Source organism: Gadus chalcogrammus, chromosome 10 (genome assembly GCF_026213295.1).
Source record: "Gadus chalcogrammus isolate NIFS_2021 chromosome 10, NIFS_Gcha_1.0, whole genome shotgun sequence".
Taxonomy (NCBI): Eukaryota; Metazoa; Chordata; class Actinopteri; order Gadiformes; family Gadidae; genus Gadus; species Gadus chalcogrammus.
In genome coordinates this window covers 20,014,805-20,037,302 of record NC_079421.1, presented here as the reverse complement: position 1 = coordinate 20,037,302, position 22,498 = coordinate 20,014,805, and the positions used below count along the sequence as shown (strand labels likewise).

The 22,498-nt window shown below is 45.9% G+C and overlaps 1 protein-coding gene across 8 annotated transcripts in view; it reads left to right on the top strand.

The window, feature by feature from the left end:
* The window catches only part of LOC130390554 (cohesin subunit SA-1), a 23,235-nt gene extending 799 nt beyond the window's left edge, over positions 1 to 22,436 (top strand). For 2 of the 8 annotated variants that reach the window (XM_056600577.1, XM_056600572.1), the window contains exons 2-32: positions 796 to 830; positions 1,011 to 1,125; positions 1,328 to 1,504; positions 2,543 to 2,639; positions 2,939 to 3,015; positions 3,333 to 3,537; positions 3,976 to 4,127; positions 5,663 to 5,860; positions 6,495 to 6,593; positions 7,172 to 7,251; positions 7,712 to 7,819; positions 8,109 to 8,205; positions 8,551 to 8,665; positions 9,009 to 9,112; positions 9,627 to 9,719; positions 11,495 to 11,587; positions 13,244 to 13,444; positions 13,890 to 13,957; positions 14,102 to 14,189; positions 14,320 to 14,400; positions 15,769 to 15,861; positions 16,553 to 16,724; positions 17,181 to 17,317; positions 17,893 to 17,994; positions 18,627 to 18,760; positions 19,357 to 19,479; positions 19,736 to 19,965; positions 20,178 to 20,436; positions 20,940 to 21,050; positions 21,664 to 21,751; positions 21,896 to 22,436. In XM_056600577.1, the coding sequence (XP_056456552.1) occupies positions 799 to 830; positions 1,011 to 1,125; positions 1,328 to 1,504; positions 2,543 to 2,639; positions 2,939 to 3,015; positions 3,333 to 3,537; positions 3,976 to 4,127; positions 5,663 to 5,860; positions 6,495 to 6,593; positions 7,172 to 7,251; positions 7,712 to 7,819; positions 8,109 to 8,205; positions 8,551 to 8,665; positions 9,009 to 9,112; positions 9,627 to 9,719; positions 11,495 to 11,587; positions 13,244 to 13,444; positions 13,890 to 13,957; positions 14,102 to 14,189; positions 14,320 to 14,400; positions 15,769 to 15,861; positions 16,553 to 16,724; positions 17,181 to 17,317; positions 17,893 to 17,994; positions 18,627 to 18,760; positions 19,357 to 19,479; positions 19,736 to 19,965; positions 20,178 to 20,436; positions 20,940 to 21,050; positions 21,664 to 21,751; positions 21,896 to 21,946 (3,780 nt within the window). In that variant the 5' untranslated portion in view covers positions 796 to 798 and the 3' untranslated portion in view covers positions 21,947 to 22,436. Of the gene's footprint in view, positions 1 to 376; positions 831 to 1,010; positions 1,126 to 1,327; positions 1,505 to 2,542; positions 2,640 to 2,938; positions 3,016 to 3,332; positions 3,538 to 3,975; positions 4,128 to 5,662; positions 5,861 to 6,494; positions 6,594 to 7,171; positions 7,252 to 7,711; positions 7,820 to 8,108; positions 8,206 to 8,550; positions 8,666 to 9,008; positions 9,113 to 9,626; positions 9,720 to 11,494; positions 11,588 to 13,243; positions 13,445 to 13,889; positions 13,958 to 14,101; positions 14,190 to 14,319; positions 14,401 to 15,768; positions 15,862 to 16,552; positions 16,725 to 17,180; positions 17,318 to 17,892; positions 17,995 to 18,626; positions 18,761 to 19,356; positions 19,480 to 19,735; positions 19,966 to 20,177; positions 20,437 to 20,939; positions 21,051 to 21,663; positions 21,752 to 21,895 lie in introns of those variants that run through there. The other 6 variants (XM_056600574.1, XM_056600575.1, XM_056600576.1 and 3 more) reach the window with 6 other exon arrangements.
* Positions 22,437 to 22,498: the final 62 nt, after the last annotated feature.

The window sequence follows — 22,498 nt, the reverse complement described above, 5'->3', positions numbered from 1 at the left end:
GTTAATAGACGCGCACAGACATAAACTCGATTACCATAGCCAAGAGCACACCGACATACGTTTATTTATATTGGATTAATTAATGTGGTTGGTAAGTATAGAATCGTAATTGACTATAACCCAAAAAGCAATTCATCCATTCTGATATATGATTTACCATAGCCATAGGCCTAAACATATAACAAAGTAATAATAATACAAAAAAAAAAAAAAAAAGTATGCTCCTTCGATCCATGTATGCGATAGTGATTTTAGGTAGCCTAATAAACTTAGGTTTGGCTCCAAAGTAGAATTGAGTACAGAGGTGTCCCCAGAATATTTATAAATGATGTAACGTGAATGCACATCATATATTTTAGACTATCGCCCCCCCCCCCCCATCCCAACCAAAAAGGCCAAAGAAAACAAAAATCTCTCACACACTATCCGTCCAATGAGCTTCCAGGAACTTCGCGGTTTTAGTTGAGCTAAACTTTGCATGCCTGCACGATAAAACGTTTTGATTTGTACTCGTAATCGCGTTATAGTCTAACCCAACTACATCGAAATTGGTCGCAACCCATTTTAGATACGGAATACATGGTTCTCAGTCGTAGGTACTTTAAGGTCTTTTCGACGGTCCAACTATTGTAGCTGTTGTAGCTTTATTAAGCTCAAAGTGCTTTCACACTTTTATGCTAACCACTTAGCCAACCCTAGCCGCCACTTCTTACCCGTGTTTGTATGGTGTAACTTGTTCATGGTCACTGTGTTTAACCTATTTGAACATAGCTTATTCCTCTTATCCCCATCAAGAACATGGAGTCAATTCGGGAATCAGATGGTGACAGGTATGCCTTCATTTAGCTAGAGGCTAGGTCTTAAATGAATAACCTGCTACTGGCTCAGCAAATGCGCCTAGAAAAAGCTTGTTTTGTATTGATCATTAGCACAAAAAGAAAAAAAATCCACGCATTAATTAATTTCACCACATCATTTTCAACATGAAATTAATTTATTCTTCTTTGTAGTTTGGGCGAGATGGAAAGCAGCACTAGCGATCCTGACAGTGAGTTTGAGGCCCAGTTTGAATCTGGGCGGCAGAGAAAGCGGCCTGTTCCTGTCCCTGTGTCCGTGCCCAAACAGGTAAATTAAGATATTTCTTTATGCATTCATCAGTTTCTCAATGAGCCCAGCCACTAATTCACCAGAAAATGACTGCCATATAAAGCGGAGACAAGGTAACAACTTGTCTCTGCACCTTGCCATTTCTTATTTTTCTGACTGCTGCATACAATTTCCCACAAATCCCTTATCGAGTTGCCCGCTCATGTTTTCTCCCCTGAAGCCCCTCAAGAAATTGAGGCGCAGAGCCTCGGTGACACCCATATCAAGCACCAGTCCCTCCCAAGGGACACCAGAACAGGCCTCTCTTCCCGGGCCTGTGAGGATTTGGAAGAAGGCCCCGGCAATCCGTGCGGAGGACATCTATGCAGCCATCCGCTCCAGAAAGAGTGCCACAGTGGTGAGGGAATAGATTACATATTAAAAAAGAATACTATTTATATAAATGTGTGTGTGTGTGTGTGTGTGTGTGTGTGTGTGTGTGTGTGTTCTGGGGGGTTGGGGTGAGGTGGGGCGGACACTCAGGCAGACGGACACATGAGTAATGAGGGGGAAGTAAGGCTCTAAGACCCCACAATGAGAGCGATTATCATGCGCCGTCGGGAGCTGAGTGATGTGACCCTATTGATGCGCAGAGAGGAAGGAGCTCTTCCATTTGGTCATTTTGTTAATGACTGACAGCACAGCCATCCAACCTTTTGTTGTGCTCTTAAATATGCAACGTGCCGCATTATTAGTTTGAAGATATGACAGCTTTGATTTTATGTCAAAGTCTAGGTTTTCTGTTAGAGATATTTACTTAACCCCGCCTTGTAATACCACTTTGTACCACGGGGCGTTTGCTGTCACTTCAGCGTCGAGCCTGAGAAATAGCACTGCCCTGAGGTCATATTCTTTCCTCATCATATTACTATCGTACTTAGTTTGTTTGCTAGTTTACTGAGCACTTAAAATGTTTCACTCACATAGAATTATGTATTTGGTAGTATGCAATAACATTAGTTCTGTAGTTGTTCATCTTATTGTAGTATAGAGCTGTCACTTTCCTTCCTTAACTCAATATTTTCATCACAATTCTTTTTTTTTATCATTTTGAATCATACCCATAAAAACTATTGATTTATCAAGTGGAGATCGTTCAGATGTGGCCAAGAAAATTGTGCCGAACACAATTTGGAGAACAAATCAGTTGATAAAGTACAAATATTCTGGGCTGCGGTATATTGTGGATGTGTTCTGGCAATTCATATAACTGCCATTTGGTCAAGAGGATGACGGCCAGGTCTTGCAAAGCCTTCTGCATTATTTGAAGGGAAAATAGGGAGTTAATGGGACCCAACGGGTGAGACAGCTGCTAACTGATATATCCAATAACCACATCCCCCCCTGACCTGAACGCTGTTGTCTTATTGGCTGCCCTACTGCTGTTCGTCTACAGACTATTGTGGATGAGTGGATTGACAGCTACAAGCAGGACCGGGAGGCGGGGCTTCTCGTGTTCGTCAACTTCATCACTCAGTGCTGCGGCTGCAAAGGTCAGGGTTGAAGAGATGACAGGAGCACACCGGGGTCAGAGTTCAAAGGATTATCTCCATGATTTCAGTGAAGCAATCGATCAGTCCTTCACGACTGAGCTTCCTGCTACTAACAATGCAGTGCTAGGCTGTTTTGATCCTTCTATTGAAAGCACATTGTATCCTTCGCTAAGGACTGCGTGGTGAACTGGGTGCAGAGGGTACAATGTGCTCTTCTATTGGTCAAGGAATATCTATAATATCGCCAGCAATACCATGCTAGCCGTAGCTATACACTCATATATCTGTCGTTTGTGTAGGGGTGGTGACCAGAGAGATGTTTGACAAGATGCAGCATGCTGAAATCATCAACGTGCTGACCAAGGATTTTAGTGAGGTGGGAGTTATATTAGTAACATCTAAATACAAGGTGTTTTTAAATTTCATCGCATTATCTTCAAGCAACTCCAAGCGACTTCATGTATGCATGAAATACCAAATTAATACACTCATTACATTAAATATGGTTTGTGTGCCATGAAAAGCACAATGAATAAAATGTATTATTACTCTTATCGTTATAAAGCTGATGAAGGCTACATGAGTTACAGTTTGTAGCAACAAAGTACGATGCTGTAGCAAGCGCTGTGGGCCAGACCCCTAGAAGCAGATCTAGTCCTCACCCCTCACTCCCGTGTCTTCTTCCCGGGCCAGGAGTCGGTCCACTACCCTCTGAGCTCCCTGGGGCCCCAGTGGAAGCGCTTCCGGACTGGACTGTGTGAGCTGATGCAGGTGCTGGTGTTCTCCTGCCAGAACAGCCTCCTGTACGACGACTACCTCTTCAGCTCCCTGCTGGACCTGCTCACCGGCCTCTCGGACTCCCAGGTCCGCGCCTTCAGGCACACAAGCACCCTTCTGGGTGAGTCACCCCCCCCCCCCCCCCCCGCGGCCAGGGCGTCTCTGGTGGGCTCGGGCTCCGACGCTCACCCCACAAGCGTTGGGTTTGTTTGTAGTCGTCATCGAGCATGATGACTCATCCCCACCTTCTCATAGATGACCTGTATCTGGAGCACTCAGGAAGCTCCTCTTGTTTAAATGAATTAAATGAATTCTTATGACAAATATACTTATTGTAAGTCGCTTTGGATAAAAGCGTCTGCTAAATGCCCTAAATGTAAATGTAATTGGCAATCCCAATTCCGGTGTGCCCAGTTTTTCAGAATGTGTGGTTGGTTTGGTCCCATGGACACCAATTTGTCCCGGGATTAAAACGGAAAATATATTTTTTGCCTGACTGAGATTAGGGTTTTTTTCTGGGTTTTATGTGGTGTGTGGTCTCATGGGTTTTGTGTCACAGCCATGAAGATGATCAGCGCGGTGGTGCAGGTGGGGGTGTCGGTCGCCACTCAGCTGCAGACCGCACAGCGGCGCTACGATGCGGAGAGCAGCAAGTCGCCCCAGGACCAGGCCACCCAGAGGCTGGAGGAGCTCCAGGCAGCCATCAAGGAGGTCTCACACTCTGCTTCTCATCTCCCACACACTTTGGACCTCTTTCTCCCTCTCTTCCTCTGTCCGCTCCCGTCCTGTTTTCTCTCTTGTCATTCAGTCTCTTTCCCTTACTCACTTGCCCAATCCCGTTTCATATATTCAGACGCACACCCCGACTTTCGAGTGCCCCTCGGAACAGTTACAAGGGGCGCTGACTAAGCTCTTCCCCTCTGAAATGGGATAACCCTTCAAGACCCTGATTCGTCATACGTTTTTGTTGATGGCGGTTACGCAAGCAAACGCAACGAGTTTACTCATTACATCCGATTATTCCAAAGGCATGGTGGGAGGTTTTGAGTTGGCCATTGAAAAACCTCCATTTGGAGGGCCATGTAGCCCTTCCACTTGGCCCTACCCCTTTATCCAACAAGAATCTGGGCACCCTACCCCTATGCATGAAAGCGCAAAACAGAGGGGTAGGGTCAAGGGGTGAATTGGGTCTCACTATCCCTCCGTCGCTCACTTTCTCTCCCCCAAACCTCACTCTCTAAATTGCTCATCCTTCTCTCTTTTTCTCCCTATCTCTTAATGACTCACTTTGTCTCTCCCCCCTCTCTCTCACCCTCTCTTTCTCACTCACCCACGCTCACACTCTTCTTCTCTAACCCACTTTACATGGATGACACATGCACATACACACACACACACACACACACACACACACACACACACACACACACACACACACACACACACACAGACACAGACACACACACCTTTTTTCACCTTATTTTCAACGAAGGCATTAGAGGGCAGAGCTGAGAGTCTCCCATCTGTTTCCGCTGTCCACATTAAAGTGAGAAATGTGAGGGTTGTAGTGCATACTTAGCCATAAAATAATTCTCAATCCCCTGGGAGCTTTGACTTAAAGTGCAAATTAGATTGTATGAGTTTAATTCATATTTGTCCTCCATGGGATGGAATATTTGTTGTTGTTCAGCCTCCATTCACTGCTGTTTCTGCGACATGGCTGAGAAATATTGAATTCAAGGCGAAGGCTATTGCATTTCTTCTATTGACGTGTTAGTAGATAGAAAAGCAGACCTTTGTGTGTTATGTGAGGCCACTGAGGCGCACGGATGTGTGGGCATCTCAGCAAGTTATAGATAAAAATATACACCAGTTCGGTGGACACTTTCATCCAAAGTCTCTTGCAGTATTGTGAGAGTGCATGCAGCATGGGGTGCCCCCAGTGGGTGGTAGACATGGGGGTAGGTACCTTATAGACTTCACACATATACTAACAAACAGTTCACTGCTACTGTTTCCATTATTAACCACTGTCATTTGTTAGTTATTACAATTTTGTTGGGAGTGTTTATGAGTGTGTGTGTTTACCTATATTGTGCGTGAGTTCCCCTATACTGCTGCCCAATGTGCCACTCAAACAAACAGTGTCAAAAACGGTGTGACAGAACTTTTCTGTGTGCGGACATTTGTGTGTGTTTGTGTGCGGGCGTGCGTGTGCGTGTGTGTTACCACGTTTTGGGAACTAGCTGCTGGAACACAGAGAGGACGTGAGGTCGCTGATCAACGCGGCGATGCGGGGGGTGTTTGTGCATCGCTACCGCGACTGCGTGCCGGACATCCGGGCCGTGTGCATCCAGGAGCTGGGCCTGTGGCTGAGGACCGACCCAGAGAGCTTCCTCAAGGACGGCTACCTCAAGTACCTGGGCTGGACCCTGTTCGATAAGGTAACCAGAACCACGGGGACCAGAAGGCAAACTACGTTTCAGTTTCTCCCTGTTGTCATGCCCATTTTTATGTTTTTGTTTATTATTTGTATTGAAAGGTGCCATGTAAATGTATGAATTTATATTATTTATAAATATATATGTTAAAAAAAAAACATTTTAATTACTAAATCAAGCAATGCATGGTGGTCTGAATAAATGTCTTACCCTAGTTCTATGCATATATGCTTTCTGTTGTGATATTGTATATTTCCCTTGTGTCTCTCCTTAGAAGAAAGATGAGGAGCAGGGACAAAATGCTAGTAGAATACTAATAATGAGTAGAAAGCAGTCAAGGTGGAACGAGGTCTACAGTTTCAGGCCCTGGGTGTCTGTTTACCAGGGCTTGCAGAGGCGCTGCAGTCCCAGGGGAGGAACAGCCTGCTTCTCATATCCCACCACCAGCCTAGGATATGTGCAGAATTAGCATATTTCACTCTGCCCACTTAATGGTGTGTGTGTGTGTGTGTGTGTGTGTGTGTGTGTGTGTGTGTGTGTGTGTGTGTGTGTGTGTGTGTGTGTGTGTGTGTGTGTGTGTGTGTGTGTGTGTGTGTGTGTGTGTGTGTGTGTGGGGTTGGTTCTCCCCTCCCTCCAGCAAAGTGTGGTGCGTCTGCAGTGTGTGCGTGCCCTGCAGGCCCTGTATCAGGAGAGAGACTTCCTGGGACGCCTTGAGTTCTTCACAAACAGATTCAAAGTGAGCCCTCCCTCCGGACTGGACTTCTACACCTCCCCTTTCATCCTCTCATCCCCCTCCCTTCTCCCCTCTCTGCTTTTCACTTTCTTTTTTTTAGCCATTGTTGTTGCCCTCCTTTCCCCATGTCTCCTCCTCCACCTCTCTATTTTTCTCTTATATTTTATTTCATATTCTTCATATTTGAAGGCTTAATAATGCTCCGTCTCTCTCTGTCTCTGTCTCTCTCTGTCCCTCCTCTATTGATTGTCTGTCTGCCTGTCTCTCCTTCTGCTGAATAACTCACTCAAACCTCCTCTCTGCTCAGTGCTGCAGTTGCTAGATAATAATAGTAATAATAATACATTTTATTTATAACGCACTTTATATCAATTCAATGATCTCAAAGTGCTACAATGCACATTAAAAGAAAATATATAAATTAAATAAATAAATAGCAGTTTAGCCAAAGGCTTTTCTAAAAAGATGGGTTTTTAGGCCTTTTTTAAAAGAATCCACAGTCTGTGGGGCCCTTAGATGTCTAGTTATTGTGTGTGTGTGTGTGTGTGTGTGTGTGTGTGCGCGCGCGCGTGCGTGTTTAGGAAAGGATGCTGACCATGGTGTTTGACAAGGAGCCAGACGTAGCCGCGGAAGCGGTTAACTTGCTGTTGTTGATCCAGCAGTGAGTGTGTCTGCATACATCCCGTTCCCTTTTTATGTGCATGTGTGTTCTCAATCCCCTGTCTCTGTTTCATGAATCAAGAATACATTGTAGCTTTAGCCTTTCATGATACTCTAAATGTTGTTAAAACAAACTCAGTCTTCAGTGTGCTGCCAGATAGGATATTGAGGATAAAGTTATTATATATATATAAAAAAACACACTTTTGTGACTTTGGTTAACACAATTAACTAAACCGAAGGTCGGCCCACGACTCAGGGCTTGTGTGTGTTACAACAGATCCATGTGGCTCTCACACTGACATATACGGGTGACTCGCCTGTCTTTAACTTCCCAATCAAAGCAAGCCTTTGATTAAAGTAGCCTTGCTTAGTAAGTGTGTGCATGTGTGTGTGTCTGCGTATGTGTGGATGTATTTGTCTCGTGTATGTACGTGCATGTGTGTGTGTGTGTGTGTTAGGTTTTCAGAAGAAGGCTTGCAGGAGGAGGAATGTGCGCATGTGTACACTCTGGTGTTTGCTGCACACCGAGGCCTAGCTGCCGCTGCTGGATGTTTCCTTTACCACAAGTAATCCTCCATCCTCGGGCCTCTCCATAACCATACCATGATCCCCAATGAATGGCCTGGCTCGTAAATTGAGCTGTGCCTGTGCTGCGCTGGTCGCAAATCTAAGTATCAATTTCCTATGGCGAAAACCTCAATAAAAAGGTGATGTCTTCTTATTTACCTTTCTTTTTATAGGTTTGTTTAGATATGTTTAGCATCCACGACCAAACACATTTCATCTGCAATTAGCCTTTCATGCTGGTATTGGTCATAATTCATGATGTCTGTGAATTGTGTGTGTGTGCGTCAGGCTGAAGACTCTGGTGGTCCGTGAAGAGCAGGCCAAAGCGATGAGTCCTAGGGAAGCCTTCTTCAACGTTCTCATCACCTTCTTCCTGCAGAGCGAGGTTATTCTTCAAATTATTCTTCATCGAAATACCATATCGTAAAGATAAATATACATTATAGAGAACCTGTTGTTGTACCATGGGTTTTTTGTGTATTTTAATTGTTTTCTTTGTATTTGCTTTTGTATTCTTTGTACCTTATTGGACACAAGACTTTCCAATTAACGATGAAATAAGGTCACGTTCGAATCTTAATATTTGCTTAGGTTCAATTCATCTTTCAACCCTATTACCTTTTTGGCTTAATATGCTCAATGCATATGTTGGGTTGATGCATAATGGGGGACATATTGCTGTTGGACCTCAACAGGAGCACTGAATTCATGTCCTTCTGTCCTTCCCTAGTGCCATGACCACGGCGCCTACCTGGTGGACAGTCTGTGGACCGTGGCCGGCTTGGAGCTCCGGGACTGGGAGACGATGACGTCTCTTCTGCTTCAGGATTGTGAGCATGGACAGGGTAAACCACGCAGCTCTCCTTATCTGTACACCTGTAGTGGACCCAGCGTGGGAGCGGAGACTGGCCTTGGTTTGCTCGCATGTAAAATGTTCAACCTCCAGCCTCTATGTCCGTGCAAGGAACCATTGATGACGTATATTTGAGGTATCCATGCTTGGAGATCTCTAGTTCACTTCATCCAACAACAGACTATATTCCCCATCTCATCTTATTCTTATTTTCATTTTGACATTGTGTTTGTTATTGTGCCGTGTCACTCCGCCCTGGATTATTATCTTTTGTTCCCTCTCTCTGCCTCTCCTTCACTGTGGCTTGCCCTCCCGCTCTCCCGCCGTAATTGAAGGCCTGTCGAACCAGGAGGAAGGCGCCCTTCTGGAGCTCCTGCTGTGTACCGTCAGAAGGGCAGCCCAGGCCGTCCCCCCTGTGGGGAGGGTGCAGGGCAAGAGGGTGAGGGCCGAGATGCAAAGAAACAAATAAACACACGTGTAAACTCACTCTTTCACTCACTAACTCACTCACCCGCACGCAGACTCTCACCCATACACAGACCACATACACCATTGCCTACAATCCTTCTTCTGGTTTATGTTTTCGAGCTCCCAGATAAATTTAACTTTATATATACCGGTGTGTGTATATATAATTTTGAATACTTCTGCAATCATTAGGCAAGCATCTGACATATTTATTTTGAGACTGAATACTGGCAAATGGAATTTGGCTCCTACATAATCACAAATCCCTGGTCGGTTGGACTGCTCTGGACACATGCATATTTTGTTTTGTGAAATCACTCACCAAACTAAAAAAAGGTGTGTGTGTGTGTGTGTGTGTGTGTGTGTGTGTGTGTGTGTGTGTGTGTGTGTGTGTGTGTGTGTGTGTGTGTGTGTGTGTGTGTGTGTGTGTGTGTGTGTGTGTGTGTGTGTGTGTGTGTGTGTGTGTGTGTGTGCGCGCGCATCAGATGCTGAGTATGAAAGACAAGAAGATCCAGATTCAGGACAAGAGACGACTCTCCTCTCACTTCATGCCTCTGATGCCTCAGCTGCTGGCCAAGGTATCAACCCCCTACCCTATCGTTGTGTTACTAAGGTATCAACCCCCTACCCTATCGTTGTGTTGCCACGGTATCAACCCCCTACCCTATCGTTGTGTTACTAAGGTATCAACCCCCTACCCTATCGTTGTGTTGCCACGGTATCAACCACCTACCCTATCGTTGTGTTACTAAGGTATCAACCCCCTACCCTATCGTTGTGTTACTAAGGTATCAACCACCTACCCTATCGTTGTGTTACTAAGGTATCAACCACCTACCCTATCGTTGTGTTACTAAGGTATCAACCCCCTACCCTATCGTTGTGTTACTAAGGTATCAACCACCTACCCTATCGTTGTGTTACTAAGGTATCAACCACCTACCCTATCGTTGTGTTGCTAAGGTATCAACCACCTACCCTATCGTTGTGTTGCTAAGGTATCAACCCCCTACCCTATCGTTGTGTTGCTAAGGTATCAACCCCCTACCCTATCGTTGTGTTGCCACGGTATCAACCCCCTACCCTATCGTTGTGTTACTAAGGTATCAACCACCTACCCTATCGTTGTGTTACTAAGGTATCAACCACCTACCCTATCGTTGTGTTACTAAGGTATCAACCACCTACCCTATCGTTGTGTTGCCACGGTATCAACCCCCTACCCTATCGTTGTGTTACTAAGGTATCAACCACCTACCCTATCGTTGTGTTACTAAGGTATCAACCACCTACCCTATCGTTGTGTTGCCACGGTATCAACCCCCTACCCTATCGTTGTGTTGCCACGGTATCAACCCCCTACCCTATCGTTGTGTTGCCACGGTATCAACCACCTACCCTATCGTTGTGTTGCCACGGTATCAACCCCCTACCCTATCGTTGTGTTGCCACGGTATCAACCACCTACCCTATCGTTGTGTTGCCACGGTATCAACCCCCTACCCTATCGTTGTGTTGCCACGGTATCAACCCCCTACCCTATCGTTGTGTTGCCACGGTATCAACCCCCTACCCTATCGTTGTGTTACTAAGGTATCAACCACCTACCCTATCGTTGTGTTACTAAGGTATCAACCACCTACCCTATCGTTGTGTTACCACGGTATCAACCACCTACCCTATCGTTGTGTTACTAAGGTATCAACCACCTACCCTATCGTTGTGTTACTAAGGTATCAACCACCTACCCTATCGTTGTGTTACTAAGGTATCAACCACCTACCCTATCGTTGTGTGGCTAAGGTTTCAACCACCTACCCTATCGTTGTGTTGCTAAGGTATCAACCACCTACCCTATCGTTGTGTGGCTAAGGTTTCAACCACCTACCCTATCGTTGTGTTGCTAAGGTATCAACCACCTACCCTATCGTTGTGTTGCTAAGGTATAAACACTGTTCCCCCCTGCCTTGCTGAACCTGCTTTTCTGGTTGGCTGTCACCAATCTGAGACCTGTCAATCAAATAGGCATTTCCTGAATGCCTTTATATACTTTAAATGCAACAAAACGTTCAAATTCCGTCTAGGTATTTTTGAGAGCAAGAAACGGCACCCTGATTGAATGTTGATAAAAACTATGGCTATGTATTATATATTTTCGTAGTTTCCCCGTTGACTTTTCCTCATTGACTTGCATGGAAGTTCTCTGCAGCTGCTCAATTGACCGCTAGAAAGTTCTACAAAGTAGAAGGCAGGTTTATTCTCTTCTGTCTCAGTCTCTGTTTTCGGAGCTTCATGGCTGCTGTGGGGTTAGAAGGCTCTAATCCGCTTTTGTTTGCTCCTGCGGCGGTTCCAGTACTCTGCGGATGTGGACCACGTGAGCCTCCTTCTGCAGATTCCCCTCTACTTTGACCTGGAGACGTACAGCAGTGCAAAGAAGCTGGAGAAGGTGACTTTCCAGCCTTTGTGGATAGAGATGTTGTTCTGCTTAGGGCTGCACCTAGTCCATTAATCTAACGATTATCTTTTCAGATTACATTTTTTTTCTATAAAATACTAGCAAATGCCCCTCGCAAGATATAAAAGTATTATGTCATGTCTTGAATATGCTTTCTTTCTTGTATTCAGAGTGAAGTATTCATTATATAATTTTCAGTAGTAGTAAGCAGAACATTTTGGTATTTGTAGTACATAAATGTCTTCTATGATCAATTTGATGATCAAAATCCGATGAAATTTTCTGAATTGAATTTTTATCATTATTATTTAATCCTTAGCCTAATTTATACTTTGAGTATCCATTGTTCTGTTTGCACGCCAAAGTTTTGATGTCACCTTCAGATCCCACAAATTCTGCCGCTGTGCCTAACATACACTTCCTATCATTCATGGTAGACTCACTGTTCGTTTTCCGACACATCATCTACACATTATACGGATCACCAAATGTCACTGAATAAGTCATCTTTGGTGGACTGCACGCAGATTCATGTGAGGCCGGACATTCTGTGCAAACACTGGCATTGACAGTTATTCAGTTATTCAGGTCGTGCCCAGAATAATTATTCAGGCTTCACACCACTTTCACAGGAAAAAAAATGTCTCTTATTAAAGCATTTGTGTGTGTCTACTGTGTATGTAGCAATGTTTTTTTTAAATGCCACGTTTATTTTCTTCTGTTCAATTAGTGGTGATGGTATTTCTGCATTCGACCCAATGGTAATTTGTTGTTCTGCAATGTTAATATGCTCATTTGTAGTCCTACCTACGCATGTACAGGCCCCATTTCATGATCATTCTGCCCGTCTTTTGTGATCTCCAACCTATCTGCCTGCTTACTGCCTGTTTGTCTGTTAATCTGTACGCCTGCCTCTGCCTGTCCATCCGGCTGTCTGCCTGTGGGTATGACCGTCCCTCCATGGGCCTGTCTGCCTGGCTATTCATCTATCTGCCTGCCTCTCTGTCTCCCTGTGTCCGTGTGTCTGTCTCCCTCTGCCCGTCTGTCTCCCTGTGTCTGTGTGTCTGTCTCCCTGTGTCTGTCTCCCTCTGCCTGCCTCTCTGTCTCCCTGTGTCTGTGTGTCTGTCTCCCTCTGCCTGTCTGTCTCCCTGTGTCTGTGTGTCTGTCTCCCTCTGCCTGTCTGTCTCCCTGTGTCTGTGTGTCTGTCTCCCTCTGCCCGTCTGTCTCCCTGTGTCTGTGTGTCTGTCTCCCTCTGCCTGCCTCTCTGTCTCCCTGTGTCTGTGTGTCTGTCTCCCTCTGCCTGTCTGTCTCCCTGTGTCTGTGTGTCTGTCTCCCTCTGCCTGTCGGTCTCCCTGTGTCTGTGTGTCTGTCTCCCTCTGCCTGCCTCTCTGTCTCCCTGTGTCTGTGTGTCTGTCTCCCTCTGCCTCTCTGTCTCCCTGTGTCTGTGTGTCTGTCTCCCTCTGCCTGTCTGTCTCCCTGTGTCTGTGTGTCTGTCTCCCTCTGCCCGTCTGTCTCCCTGTGTCCGTGTGTCTGTCTCCCTCTGCCCGTCTGTCTCCCTGTGTCTGTGTGTCTGTCTCCCTCTGCCTGTCTGTCTCCCTGTGTCTGCCTCTGTTCGTCTGCCTGCCCGCCTTTCGGTCTGTCTACCAGTACCTGGACCTCCTGCTGATCCAGCTGTGCTCCGTCGTGGAGAAGCACACCGACAGCAGCGTGCTGGAGGCGTGTGCGTGTCTGGCCAGCGCCCTCTGCTCGGACGCATACACCTTCTCCGCCCGCGCCGACCGGGCTTTCAGCCAGCTGCTGGACCTGTTGGCCGAGTGCTTCAACAGCTACTTTGATGAGGTTCTGCAGGTGGGGCTCATGACGGACAGCGCTGTACTGTGCGTTGTACTACATGGATCTCATTGACGCGGACATGCTCAGCTGGGACCACCCGCAATTGTCACCCTGCCTAGGCACCAAAAGATAACTGTTTTGGTAGAATATAGGGCTGTGAGCACTGAGTTTTGGATTATCCATGTCCACCTTGTCCTAATAGCCTGCATTGAGCAACCACTAGAAAGTAATTTTCCAATAAAAAAAATTTCAGCATTTGGTGACTATAAATTATCTTAATTATGACGTTCCCTCAATCGACTTATCGTTTCTTTTCAAGAAAAAAGTTATATAAAAAAAACGCTTCTGATTTTTTTATTTTGCAGATGAGGCTTGGTATTTAAGATTCTTTTGACTATCCATCACCTGGGTGAACTTGATTTGATAGTGAACGCATAAAGAGTGTTGAGTGTGTTCCCAGGGGACAGCTGATGAAGAAGACGTGTACAGCGCATCCATGGCATTGAAGAGGATCGCAGCCTTCAGCAGGTAGGGAAGCAGACAGGGGCTGTATGGGGTGTGGACCATAGTTTTGGGGAAATTCGAACAGCGGTCAGTGTATTTCTCAATCAGAAGTTTTTTTGTGCTTACATGCATGTCGATTGGGTGTGTGTACACTTGTGGCCTTCCTAGTGCCCGGGACTTAAAGAGCTGTGAGCTGTTTGAACCCTGCATGCAGCTGCTGAAGAGTGGGGTAGAATCCCCGATCTTTGAGAAGGAGGTATGCCACGCACACAATCGTGCACACACAGTTCATTGAAGGACTTGGTGTTTTGCTTCACAAGTGAAGGTTATCAGTGTGTGTAAACTAGCGTGTGTGAAGCTGACAGCACTCCTGGTTGTGTTTTCAGCTCATGGTTCCTGCTCTGAAGTACGTTTCGTTCCAGCTGATGTGGGACAAAGTCAGGGTGTTGAGCTCCACACCCACTGAGGTCATCCTCTCATTATGAAACACAAAGATGTCTTCAAACCTGTCTCCAAGTTGGTTTAGTGAAATATATGTGTGATTCATTGGCTGTGAGCAGATGGTTGGCCAATTTCCTTCTGTGTTTTAGTTTAGTAAATTGTCACTCTTTTGACGCTCCTGTCACTCAATGAAACAAATGCATAAGGCAAGGCAACTTTATTTTCATACATGAGGCAGACTCAAAGTGCTATTTTGTTGTTCAGTGGCCGAAATACACAACGCTTAAAACGCTAGCCAGCATTATTATGCGTCTTGCCTTAGATAAGTGCTAGACTGGTCTGCTTAACTTGTATCCCAGGGGGCCGGTGTGGTAGACTTAGCTTTGTCATTGTGTGTGTGTGTGTGTGTGTGTGTGTGTGTGTGTGTGTGTGTGTGTGTGTGTGTGTGTGTGTGTGTGTGTGTGATATTAACTCCTATGGGGCCAGTCTGGTGCTGGCTGCCTCACGCATGTCTCCTCCCGCCTCCCTCCCTCAATATCCCACCAGCTGTGTGGACAGTTGGCAATTATCACCGCAATCTGCTGGAGTGCATCCAAGCCCCCCACAGCATTGCTCACGCCCTCGCTATTCTTTCATTCACTCCCCCGGTTCTTTAACGCTCTCTCTCTCTTTCTAGTTATGTCATGCTCTCTCTCTCTCTCTCGCTCTCGCTCTCTCTCTCTCTCTGTCTCTCTCTCTGTCTCTCTCTCTCTCTCTCTCTCTCTCTCTCTCTCTCTCTCTCTCTCTCTCTCTCTCTCTCTCTCTCTCTCTCTCTCTCTCTCTCTCTCTCTCTCTCTCTCTCTCTCTCTCTCTCTCTCTCTCTCTCTCTCTCTCTCTCTCTCTCTCTCTCTCTATCCATCTTTATAGTCATACATCCTCTTGTCTTCATCTCTCTCCCTCTCCCTAGTTACCTCCTCAAATCCCCCCCCCAGTTCTCTCACCCTCTAAGTCTGTCTTTCACAGTTCTGCTTCTGTGCTCCGTATCATCTCTGCCGTCTCTAATTAGTGTTATCTTCAACGTAATTACACACCGGCTGTTGTGCTCATAAGCTAATGGGATGGTTTCCATATCTTTAATCTAAAGGGGGTACTCTTCCAAAACAACTTGCATTTCATCCAGATAAACGCTAAAGGGGATGCCTACGGGTAGACTGGGATTCAGGGCTTGAACCTTTTGGCCGGGAGTCTCCAAACTTTTTCTTTCCATGCGGGAAACAGAAAATGTGTTGCAGTATAATATGAAAGGAAAAGTTGTTTTCGAGTGGGTGGACCTAGGCCCACCCATTTATTGATTACAAAAGGCCAACGAAGATGGCTGCCTCCTCAAGCGTCCTCCTCCGTCCCCTCCCTGGCAGGCGGAGGTGCTGCGCCTGAAGCAGGCAGTGCGGTCCTTCTGCAGCGTGAGTCAGAGATGTCTGTCGTCGGGCCAGGCTGAGATCAGAGACCAGGTAGGAGTCAGGGAGCTGGTCTGGCACCTGCGTCGTCTTCCCCCATATACCACACGTCACAAATCCCAACCGCCACCCCCATCTTACTCTTACCCCCACCTCTACCTTAACTTTAAATCAAACGGTCTATTCTGACTATAACGACACAAGACGACAATGTTCGACAAATCCTACTGAGTTTAAAAAAAAAAAGTAGAGCTGAACCAACGAAGAGATGCCTCATAGTGTCACGTGAATCTGAATCTTGCAGTTGAACATGCTTACCGTTCAATTCTGAATAATTACCAATAGAATAAAAACAAACTGGTTACGTTATTATTCACAGCACATACCTTAAACTAATATCGCTTACAAAAGTAAATATTGTCTTTGCAAACAATGGCCGTTTTTTTTCATTTCATGCTATTGGATTCATTGCCCCCCACAAACGTTTAACTCTATTTATAGGATGGTGGATTATACAGCAGTGGTTTGACAGGACTAAGGCTGTGGTGAATGATTAAATGCTTGTGCTTAATAAATGCTTGGGCTTGTACACCAACCAAACAAAGAAAGTTCAAGCTTGTTCTGTATTTCCCACACATTGATAGCATCCCACCGTTTCGTCAGAGAGCACTCTGTAACGTCGGAAGGTGTGTGTCATTGAGCTCTCCACGTGAACACTGCCTCTGCGCTGCCTGCTGTCCCCCAGGCCTTCGATCTGCTGTGTGACCTGCTGCTGGTGTACAGCGCCCGCTCTGTGCGCTCCCAGCCCGCCCTCCAAGCGCTGGCCCTGCCGCCCGCCGCCCCCCTGCGCTCCGAGATGGCTGCCTACCTCATCGACTTCATCTTCACGGACGATCCTCAGGACGTCCCCCCTGACGGTAGACCACCCACAGAACCACCGCTGCTCCCAAAGCTCCATGCCTCGGCTTCAGTCTGGGAAATAAGTACTATGTACTATTAAAACATTTCCAAATGGTCCCATAAATTTTCCGTAATAAAGATGAAAGTCTTTCTTTATTTTAGTTCTAGATGGCTCTATATTGAATTCAGGGAGGTGTTCGTTTTATAGCAGCAATCCAGCACAGTATTTTAACAAAATCAGTCATGTCTGTTACACGGTATTCAAGCTTTCTCTTGGGGCTCAATTTATTTCCACACTAACAGTGTTGTTGCCGCCAACCATTTCTCTTAAAGTGGTGTCTTAGGTACCAAACAGCAGGACTTCAGTTCCTTAAGCAATAACATCGCGTGGCGGTTTGAAGCGTGCAGCTTTAAGGCACGAGCGTCAGTGAGTCTCTACTGATGGTCCTCCATCTCCTCCATGTCTGGTGCAGCGGATGAGGAGCAAGAGAAGAAGATGATGGCCGCCCTCCAAAACAAGCGCAACCTGCTGGCGGGATACTGCAAACTGGTGATCTATGGCGTGCTGGACCTCAGCGCCGCCACGGATGTCTTCAAAAACTACTTCAAGGTGAAGGCTGGGCGGTGTTGTGGAGGCATGGGCTATGGGATAAGTTGCAGAATATTTGAACTAGGGCTGTCAAGCGATTAAAATATTTAATCGCATTATTGTCATAGTTGAGTCATGATTAATCGCGATTAATCGCAAATATTTTTCTATGCTAAATATCCCTTGATTTCTTTGTCCCATTAATTGTTCTAATTGTAATGCTCTTATCCACATTGGTATATACTGATCAAAACAGGAAGATACAAAAAAAGCCTATAGTGCAATTCAACGATGAACATACAAACATACTGCCTTGAACATAGCAGTCAGGCAACTGCTTCTTTGTTTTGAGCCAAAAAAAAAAATAATTATATGAATTTGCGTTAATCGCGCGATAAAAAAATGAACGCCGTTAAAATTGGATTGTGTTAACGCCGTTAATAACGCGTTTAACTGACAGCCCTAATTTGAACTCATTTTTATTACTGATGTCATAACCATAAAAGCTCTAACCCCTACCTGCCTGGCATGTATCTGGAGCCACTGTAATTGTCTGGTATTCAATAGTTATTCATGGGTCGGCTTGCTTCCTACAGTTTTACAGGGACTTTGGAGACATCATTAAAGAGACTCTGAGAAGGAGCCGTCAGATCAGCACCGTGCAGAGTGCAAAGACCGTCTGCCTGTGTCTGCAACAGGTGTGTGTGTGTGTAGGTGTGTGTGTGTGTGTGTGTGTGAGCAGCCTTGGTTTATGAAGAGGCGTTTCAATATATTGGAGTAAACAACAGTGATGTCCAAGGCGATCGTTTTGTTCCCTTATGTAAGAGAATGTCTTTCTCTTACATAAGGCAACATGGGTCCTTCCCTATGAAGTTAATAAGGAGAAAATCACATTGAGCTGGTAGAGGTTCTGTCTCTGTGCAATGACCAACACCTTCTCAGACTTGTACAATGCAGGGCATTGAGGAAAGCAATAAGGACTATACTAGGATAACATAATAAAGAAGGCGTTCTGAAGGGCTAGTCAAGCCATACCCCGGACATTGAGCAAGCAGAACTTATTTACACAATGGGTTTGCCAATAATTCCTTCAATATGCTGTCCTCTACATGAGGTATGTGTGGGAGTGTGAATGTGACTGTGTGTTTTAATGTCACTGTGTCTATATAACTGTTGAACTATGTATGCTTGTGTGTGTGTGTGTGTGTGTGTGTGTATGCGACTTTTGATGTGTGTGTGCGTGCATCAATGTGACTGTGTGTTTATGTGAATGTTAATGTAACTGTATGCGTGTGTGTGTGTGTGTGTGTGTGTGTTAATGTGTGTTTAGTTGTTCTCGGAGGTGGTGTCCACAGGCAGCAGTAAGGAGGAGCTGGGGAGGATCAGAGACCTGGCCAAGAAGCTATCTCTGAGCTTTGGCATTGACCTGCTCAGGATCCGCAAGGCTTTGGTCTGCCTGCACACGTGAGCATCACCTGCCCACACACTCCTCCGTCGGCTCTAATAACCACCTCCATCACCTTCCCTATAAAGGATGTGTTTTGTACTAAGATCATCAGTTGATCCTTTATCAATGAGCCAATTATATTGCAATAGTCATCATAACACATCGATTGTCTGTGCTTCCTAGAACTGTGATGTATTTATAAAATAATAAACTTGAGGCAACACTTTTGCTGACATAAATGATTTGGTCACGCTACAGATTAATTATGAGTGAAATTAATTGCATCAATACTTATGATGGGGTTATCTGGCTGTCTCAGACATCATAAACAGTAGTGTTGAAGCTAGGTTAGTTCCTCCTTACAATGATACAGTAACACAATGTGTGTTTGGGTGCATATTTAATAATAATAATAATAGATTCAATTTATATGGCGCTTTTCTCACACTCAAAGCGCTTATATTTGTGTGGATGCCATTGTCTTTAACCACCATGAGTGCTTACATTCTTAGCCGGTGTGGCCCAAGGGGGAGATTGAACTTCTAACTCCTAACCCTGCCTGATGACGGTGTCTCTGTGTGTGGTTGTCTGTGTGTGGCCGGGTGGGTGTTAGGGATGGCATCCGCTTTGCCCTCCGGGGCCATGAGGAGGTGCCGGGACAGCCACCCAACCTAAACTTCCTGGAGGTCCTCAGCGAGTTCAGCTTCAAACTCATCCATGAGGACCGCACCCAGCTGTGAGGGGTCGCTGCACACACAAGACACTCTCTCACACACACACACACACACACACACCATTTGACATATGTGTGCTGTACTACACGGTACTTTTGTCTGTGTAAAACATGCAGATGAACCACACCTTGGAGGCGTGTCTCTGCAAAAAACCTTGTGATAGATAAAAACACACACATGAGTTCCCCAGGGATACACCAGCCCCAGTGTGAGCTGGCTATTAAACAAAGGTTCTCCTCTTCTTTGTCCCACTGCCAGGGTGGCCTTCCTGAAGGCACAGTGCCCCCGTGCTGCCCCCTGCTGGCCACTGGTCAGGATGTACCAGCGCTCCTTAGAGGGGCGCGCCTCGGCCAGGCCTAGAGAGGAGGAGGAGGAGTCGCAGGTGGAAGGGGAGGTGGAGGGGGAGGAGTTGACGGCGTACAGGAGAGACAGCCTGAGATCCCACTCCACCAGCTCCGTGGCTAAACGCAGGAGAACCAGCCAGCAGGGTGAGAGGCACCGCAGACACCATGACGCGCTCTGAGCCTTTATCTGTATAAAAAGCGAACTTGAAAATGTTCTGTGGATCGTTGATAAGATGACCCGCAGCACATGCTTGTATTGCATGCATGTTATTTTTGTTTGAACTGGTTTCAAATGTGTGTCGATAAGAAGAACAACTCTGATACTGTGACCCCCCCCCCCCCCTCCCCACACACAGGCACACGCACGCACGCAAGCACGCCACCCACACTAGAAACACACACTCTCCACCCCTCTCTGCTAGACCTGCTGTCCAGCCCCCAGCGAGGGGCGGGTCTGGACAGCAGCAGTATCCATAGCAACCTGCCCACGCCGCCCTTCAGCTCCACAGTGGTGGCGGGGATCGAAGGGACGCGACCCACCTCCGAGGAGGAGGAGGAGGAGGAGGAGGAGGGCGTCCGCTCCACACCGCTGTCTGAGGAAGAGTTCTCCAGCAGGTCAGGGTCCTCGGCTGCTGGTAACCCTCATGAGGGACCCGGTTCCCGGGGAGGAGAAGCCGGGCTGCAGGCGGATGCTTGGAGGGTGTGGAGGGGTGACCACAGAGGGAGGACCCTGCGAGAGACGCCTGGCCGGGATATCCCTCTCCATAATGTGTTTCAGTTGATCCTGCCGACCAAATCAAGATGTAGCCCCTCCCACAGAAGGACTCCCGCCTTTAGTTGTGTACTGCTAATGGGTCGGCTTAGCTCAGCTTAGCTCAGGAGGTAGAGCAGTTGTCTTGTAACCGAAAGGTTGCTAGTTTGATCCCCCAGCTCCTCCTAGCTGAGTGTTGATGTGTCCCTGAGCAAGAGACTTAACCCTTACTGCTCCTGACGAGCTGGATGGTTGCCTTGCATGGTTGACTCTGCCGTCGGTGTGTCAATGTGTGTGTTAACCGACGTAAGTCGCTTTGGATAAAAGCGTCTGCTGAATGCCCTGATTGTACTGCTGTGTTTCCCAGCAGGCCTTGGATGCGTAAAGTGAGGAGTAAAGTGCGTCGCCCGTCCTCCTTCAGCCATCCGAGCCCCGGCCCCCGGCAGTCTCCACCGGACCTGGAAGCGCACCTCACCCTGTAAAGGCCCCCTCTTACTGTAGACCGAATCCAAATTGCCGTGTTTGCCTGCTAAGCCAACGAACTGCTGTCGAATACGGCAGTTTCAACGGGATACAACAATTAATGACTATCTGCTGTTTTCCCCGTTTAGTCAATCAGCCATACACTTCAATCCAAAGGTACCGCCAGTGAATCAGAATGCATTTAAATCTAGGCTCAAAGCACACCTGGGGACAAATAAAGTTTTTTTGAATTGAATTGAATTGAATTCTCCCTGGCCTTTCCTCCCCTACTATGATATGTTGTTATTTTTATGTTTTTCATGTACTGTCCATGTATGAGGTATGTGTTCTTTTATATGCCTTTTTTTACACTTTGGCCGGTGAAAACTTTTTAAATGTGCCTTATAAATAAATTTGACTCACTTACTATGTCAATAGGAAGTACAGAATGACTATCTGGATTTACTGTAAACCACTCTGAATTAAAGAAAAAAAAAGAAAAGTCATAGTAGAATATTTTATAATATACTTTCCAGAATTTTCCATCATGGTTGAATTTTTTTTTTTTATTCCCTTGCAAAACGTCCAAGGCAGGCATACCCTGACTGATTGGTGCTGTGTGTCTGCAGGCTGTCTCTGATAGAGGAGGACCAATCGGAGGAGGAGCCTCAAATTGAGGAATTCGATAGCTCGGACCCAGACTCCAGCTATACACTGGTGAGAGTCCACAGTAATACCAAATAACAAAAGCTGTTAAAATGTGTATTAAATATGATGTCTGGCTTTTGCAATTTTCTTTGCAAGTGGTATAATGACTTGAAATGACTCATTTCATTTCTATATTTCCCCATCTCTCTCCAGCCTTCAAACCGCCAAACCTCATCCAATGTCCTGGATGATCTGTTTGACTGAGTTCAACCAATAACTCCTGCTGTCAGTTTATAAGTTCCTATACGTTTAAAGGGATTGACATACATTGGGAGCACATGAAACCAATTTAAACAATCGGTTCTTTACATAAAATGGACATGATGGACATGTCAAAAGTCCATCTGCATCATTTGTCAAGAGAAATGGGGTTTGTTAAGAGAAGGCAGTTGGTAGATATTTTTGTTGTTTCCAAAAATGCGATTGGCTTATTGTTAAAGTAAAAACAAATATTTGTTAATTCATGCCCTTGACAGGGCTTTTCCCCTGTGTTATGTATTGTTACAAGTTTTGGGGGTGAAATGTTCTGTTTGGTTTGTGATTTAATTTGCACTATGTTGAGTTTAACTAAACTATCCATCTTCTCAGTGGCAGGCATTTTATGTTTCTTGTTCAACTTCATTTGCTGTCTTTTGAAGTCATATTCAAATTGATTAAATATTACTCAACCGTTCTGCCCTCTTATTAATGTAAGTTTATATTCGAGGCTGCACAAAAACACGTTGATTATTGTTTTTCATAACCTTTTGACCAGGA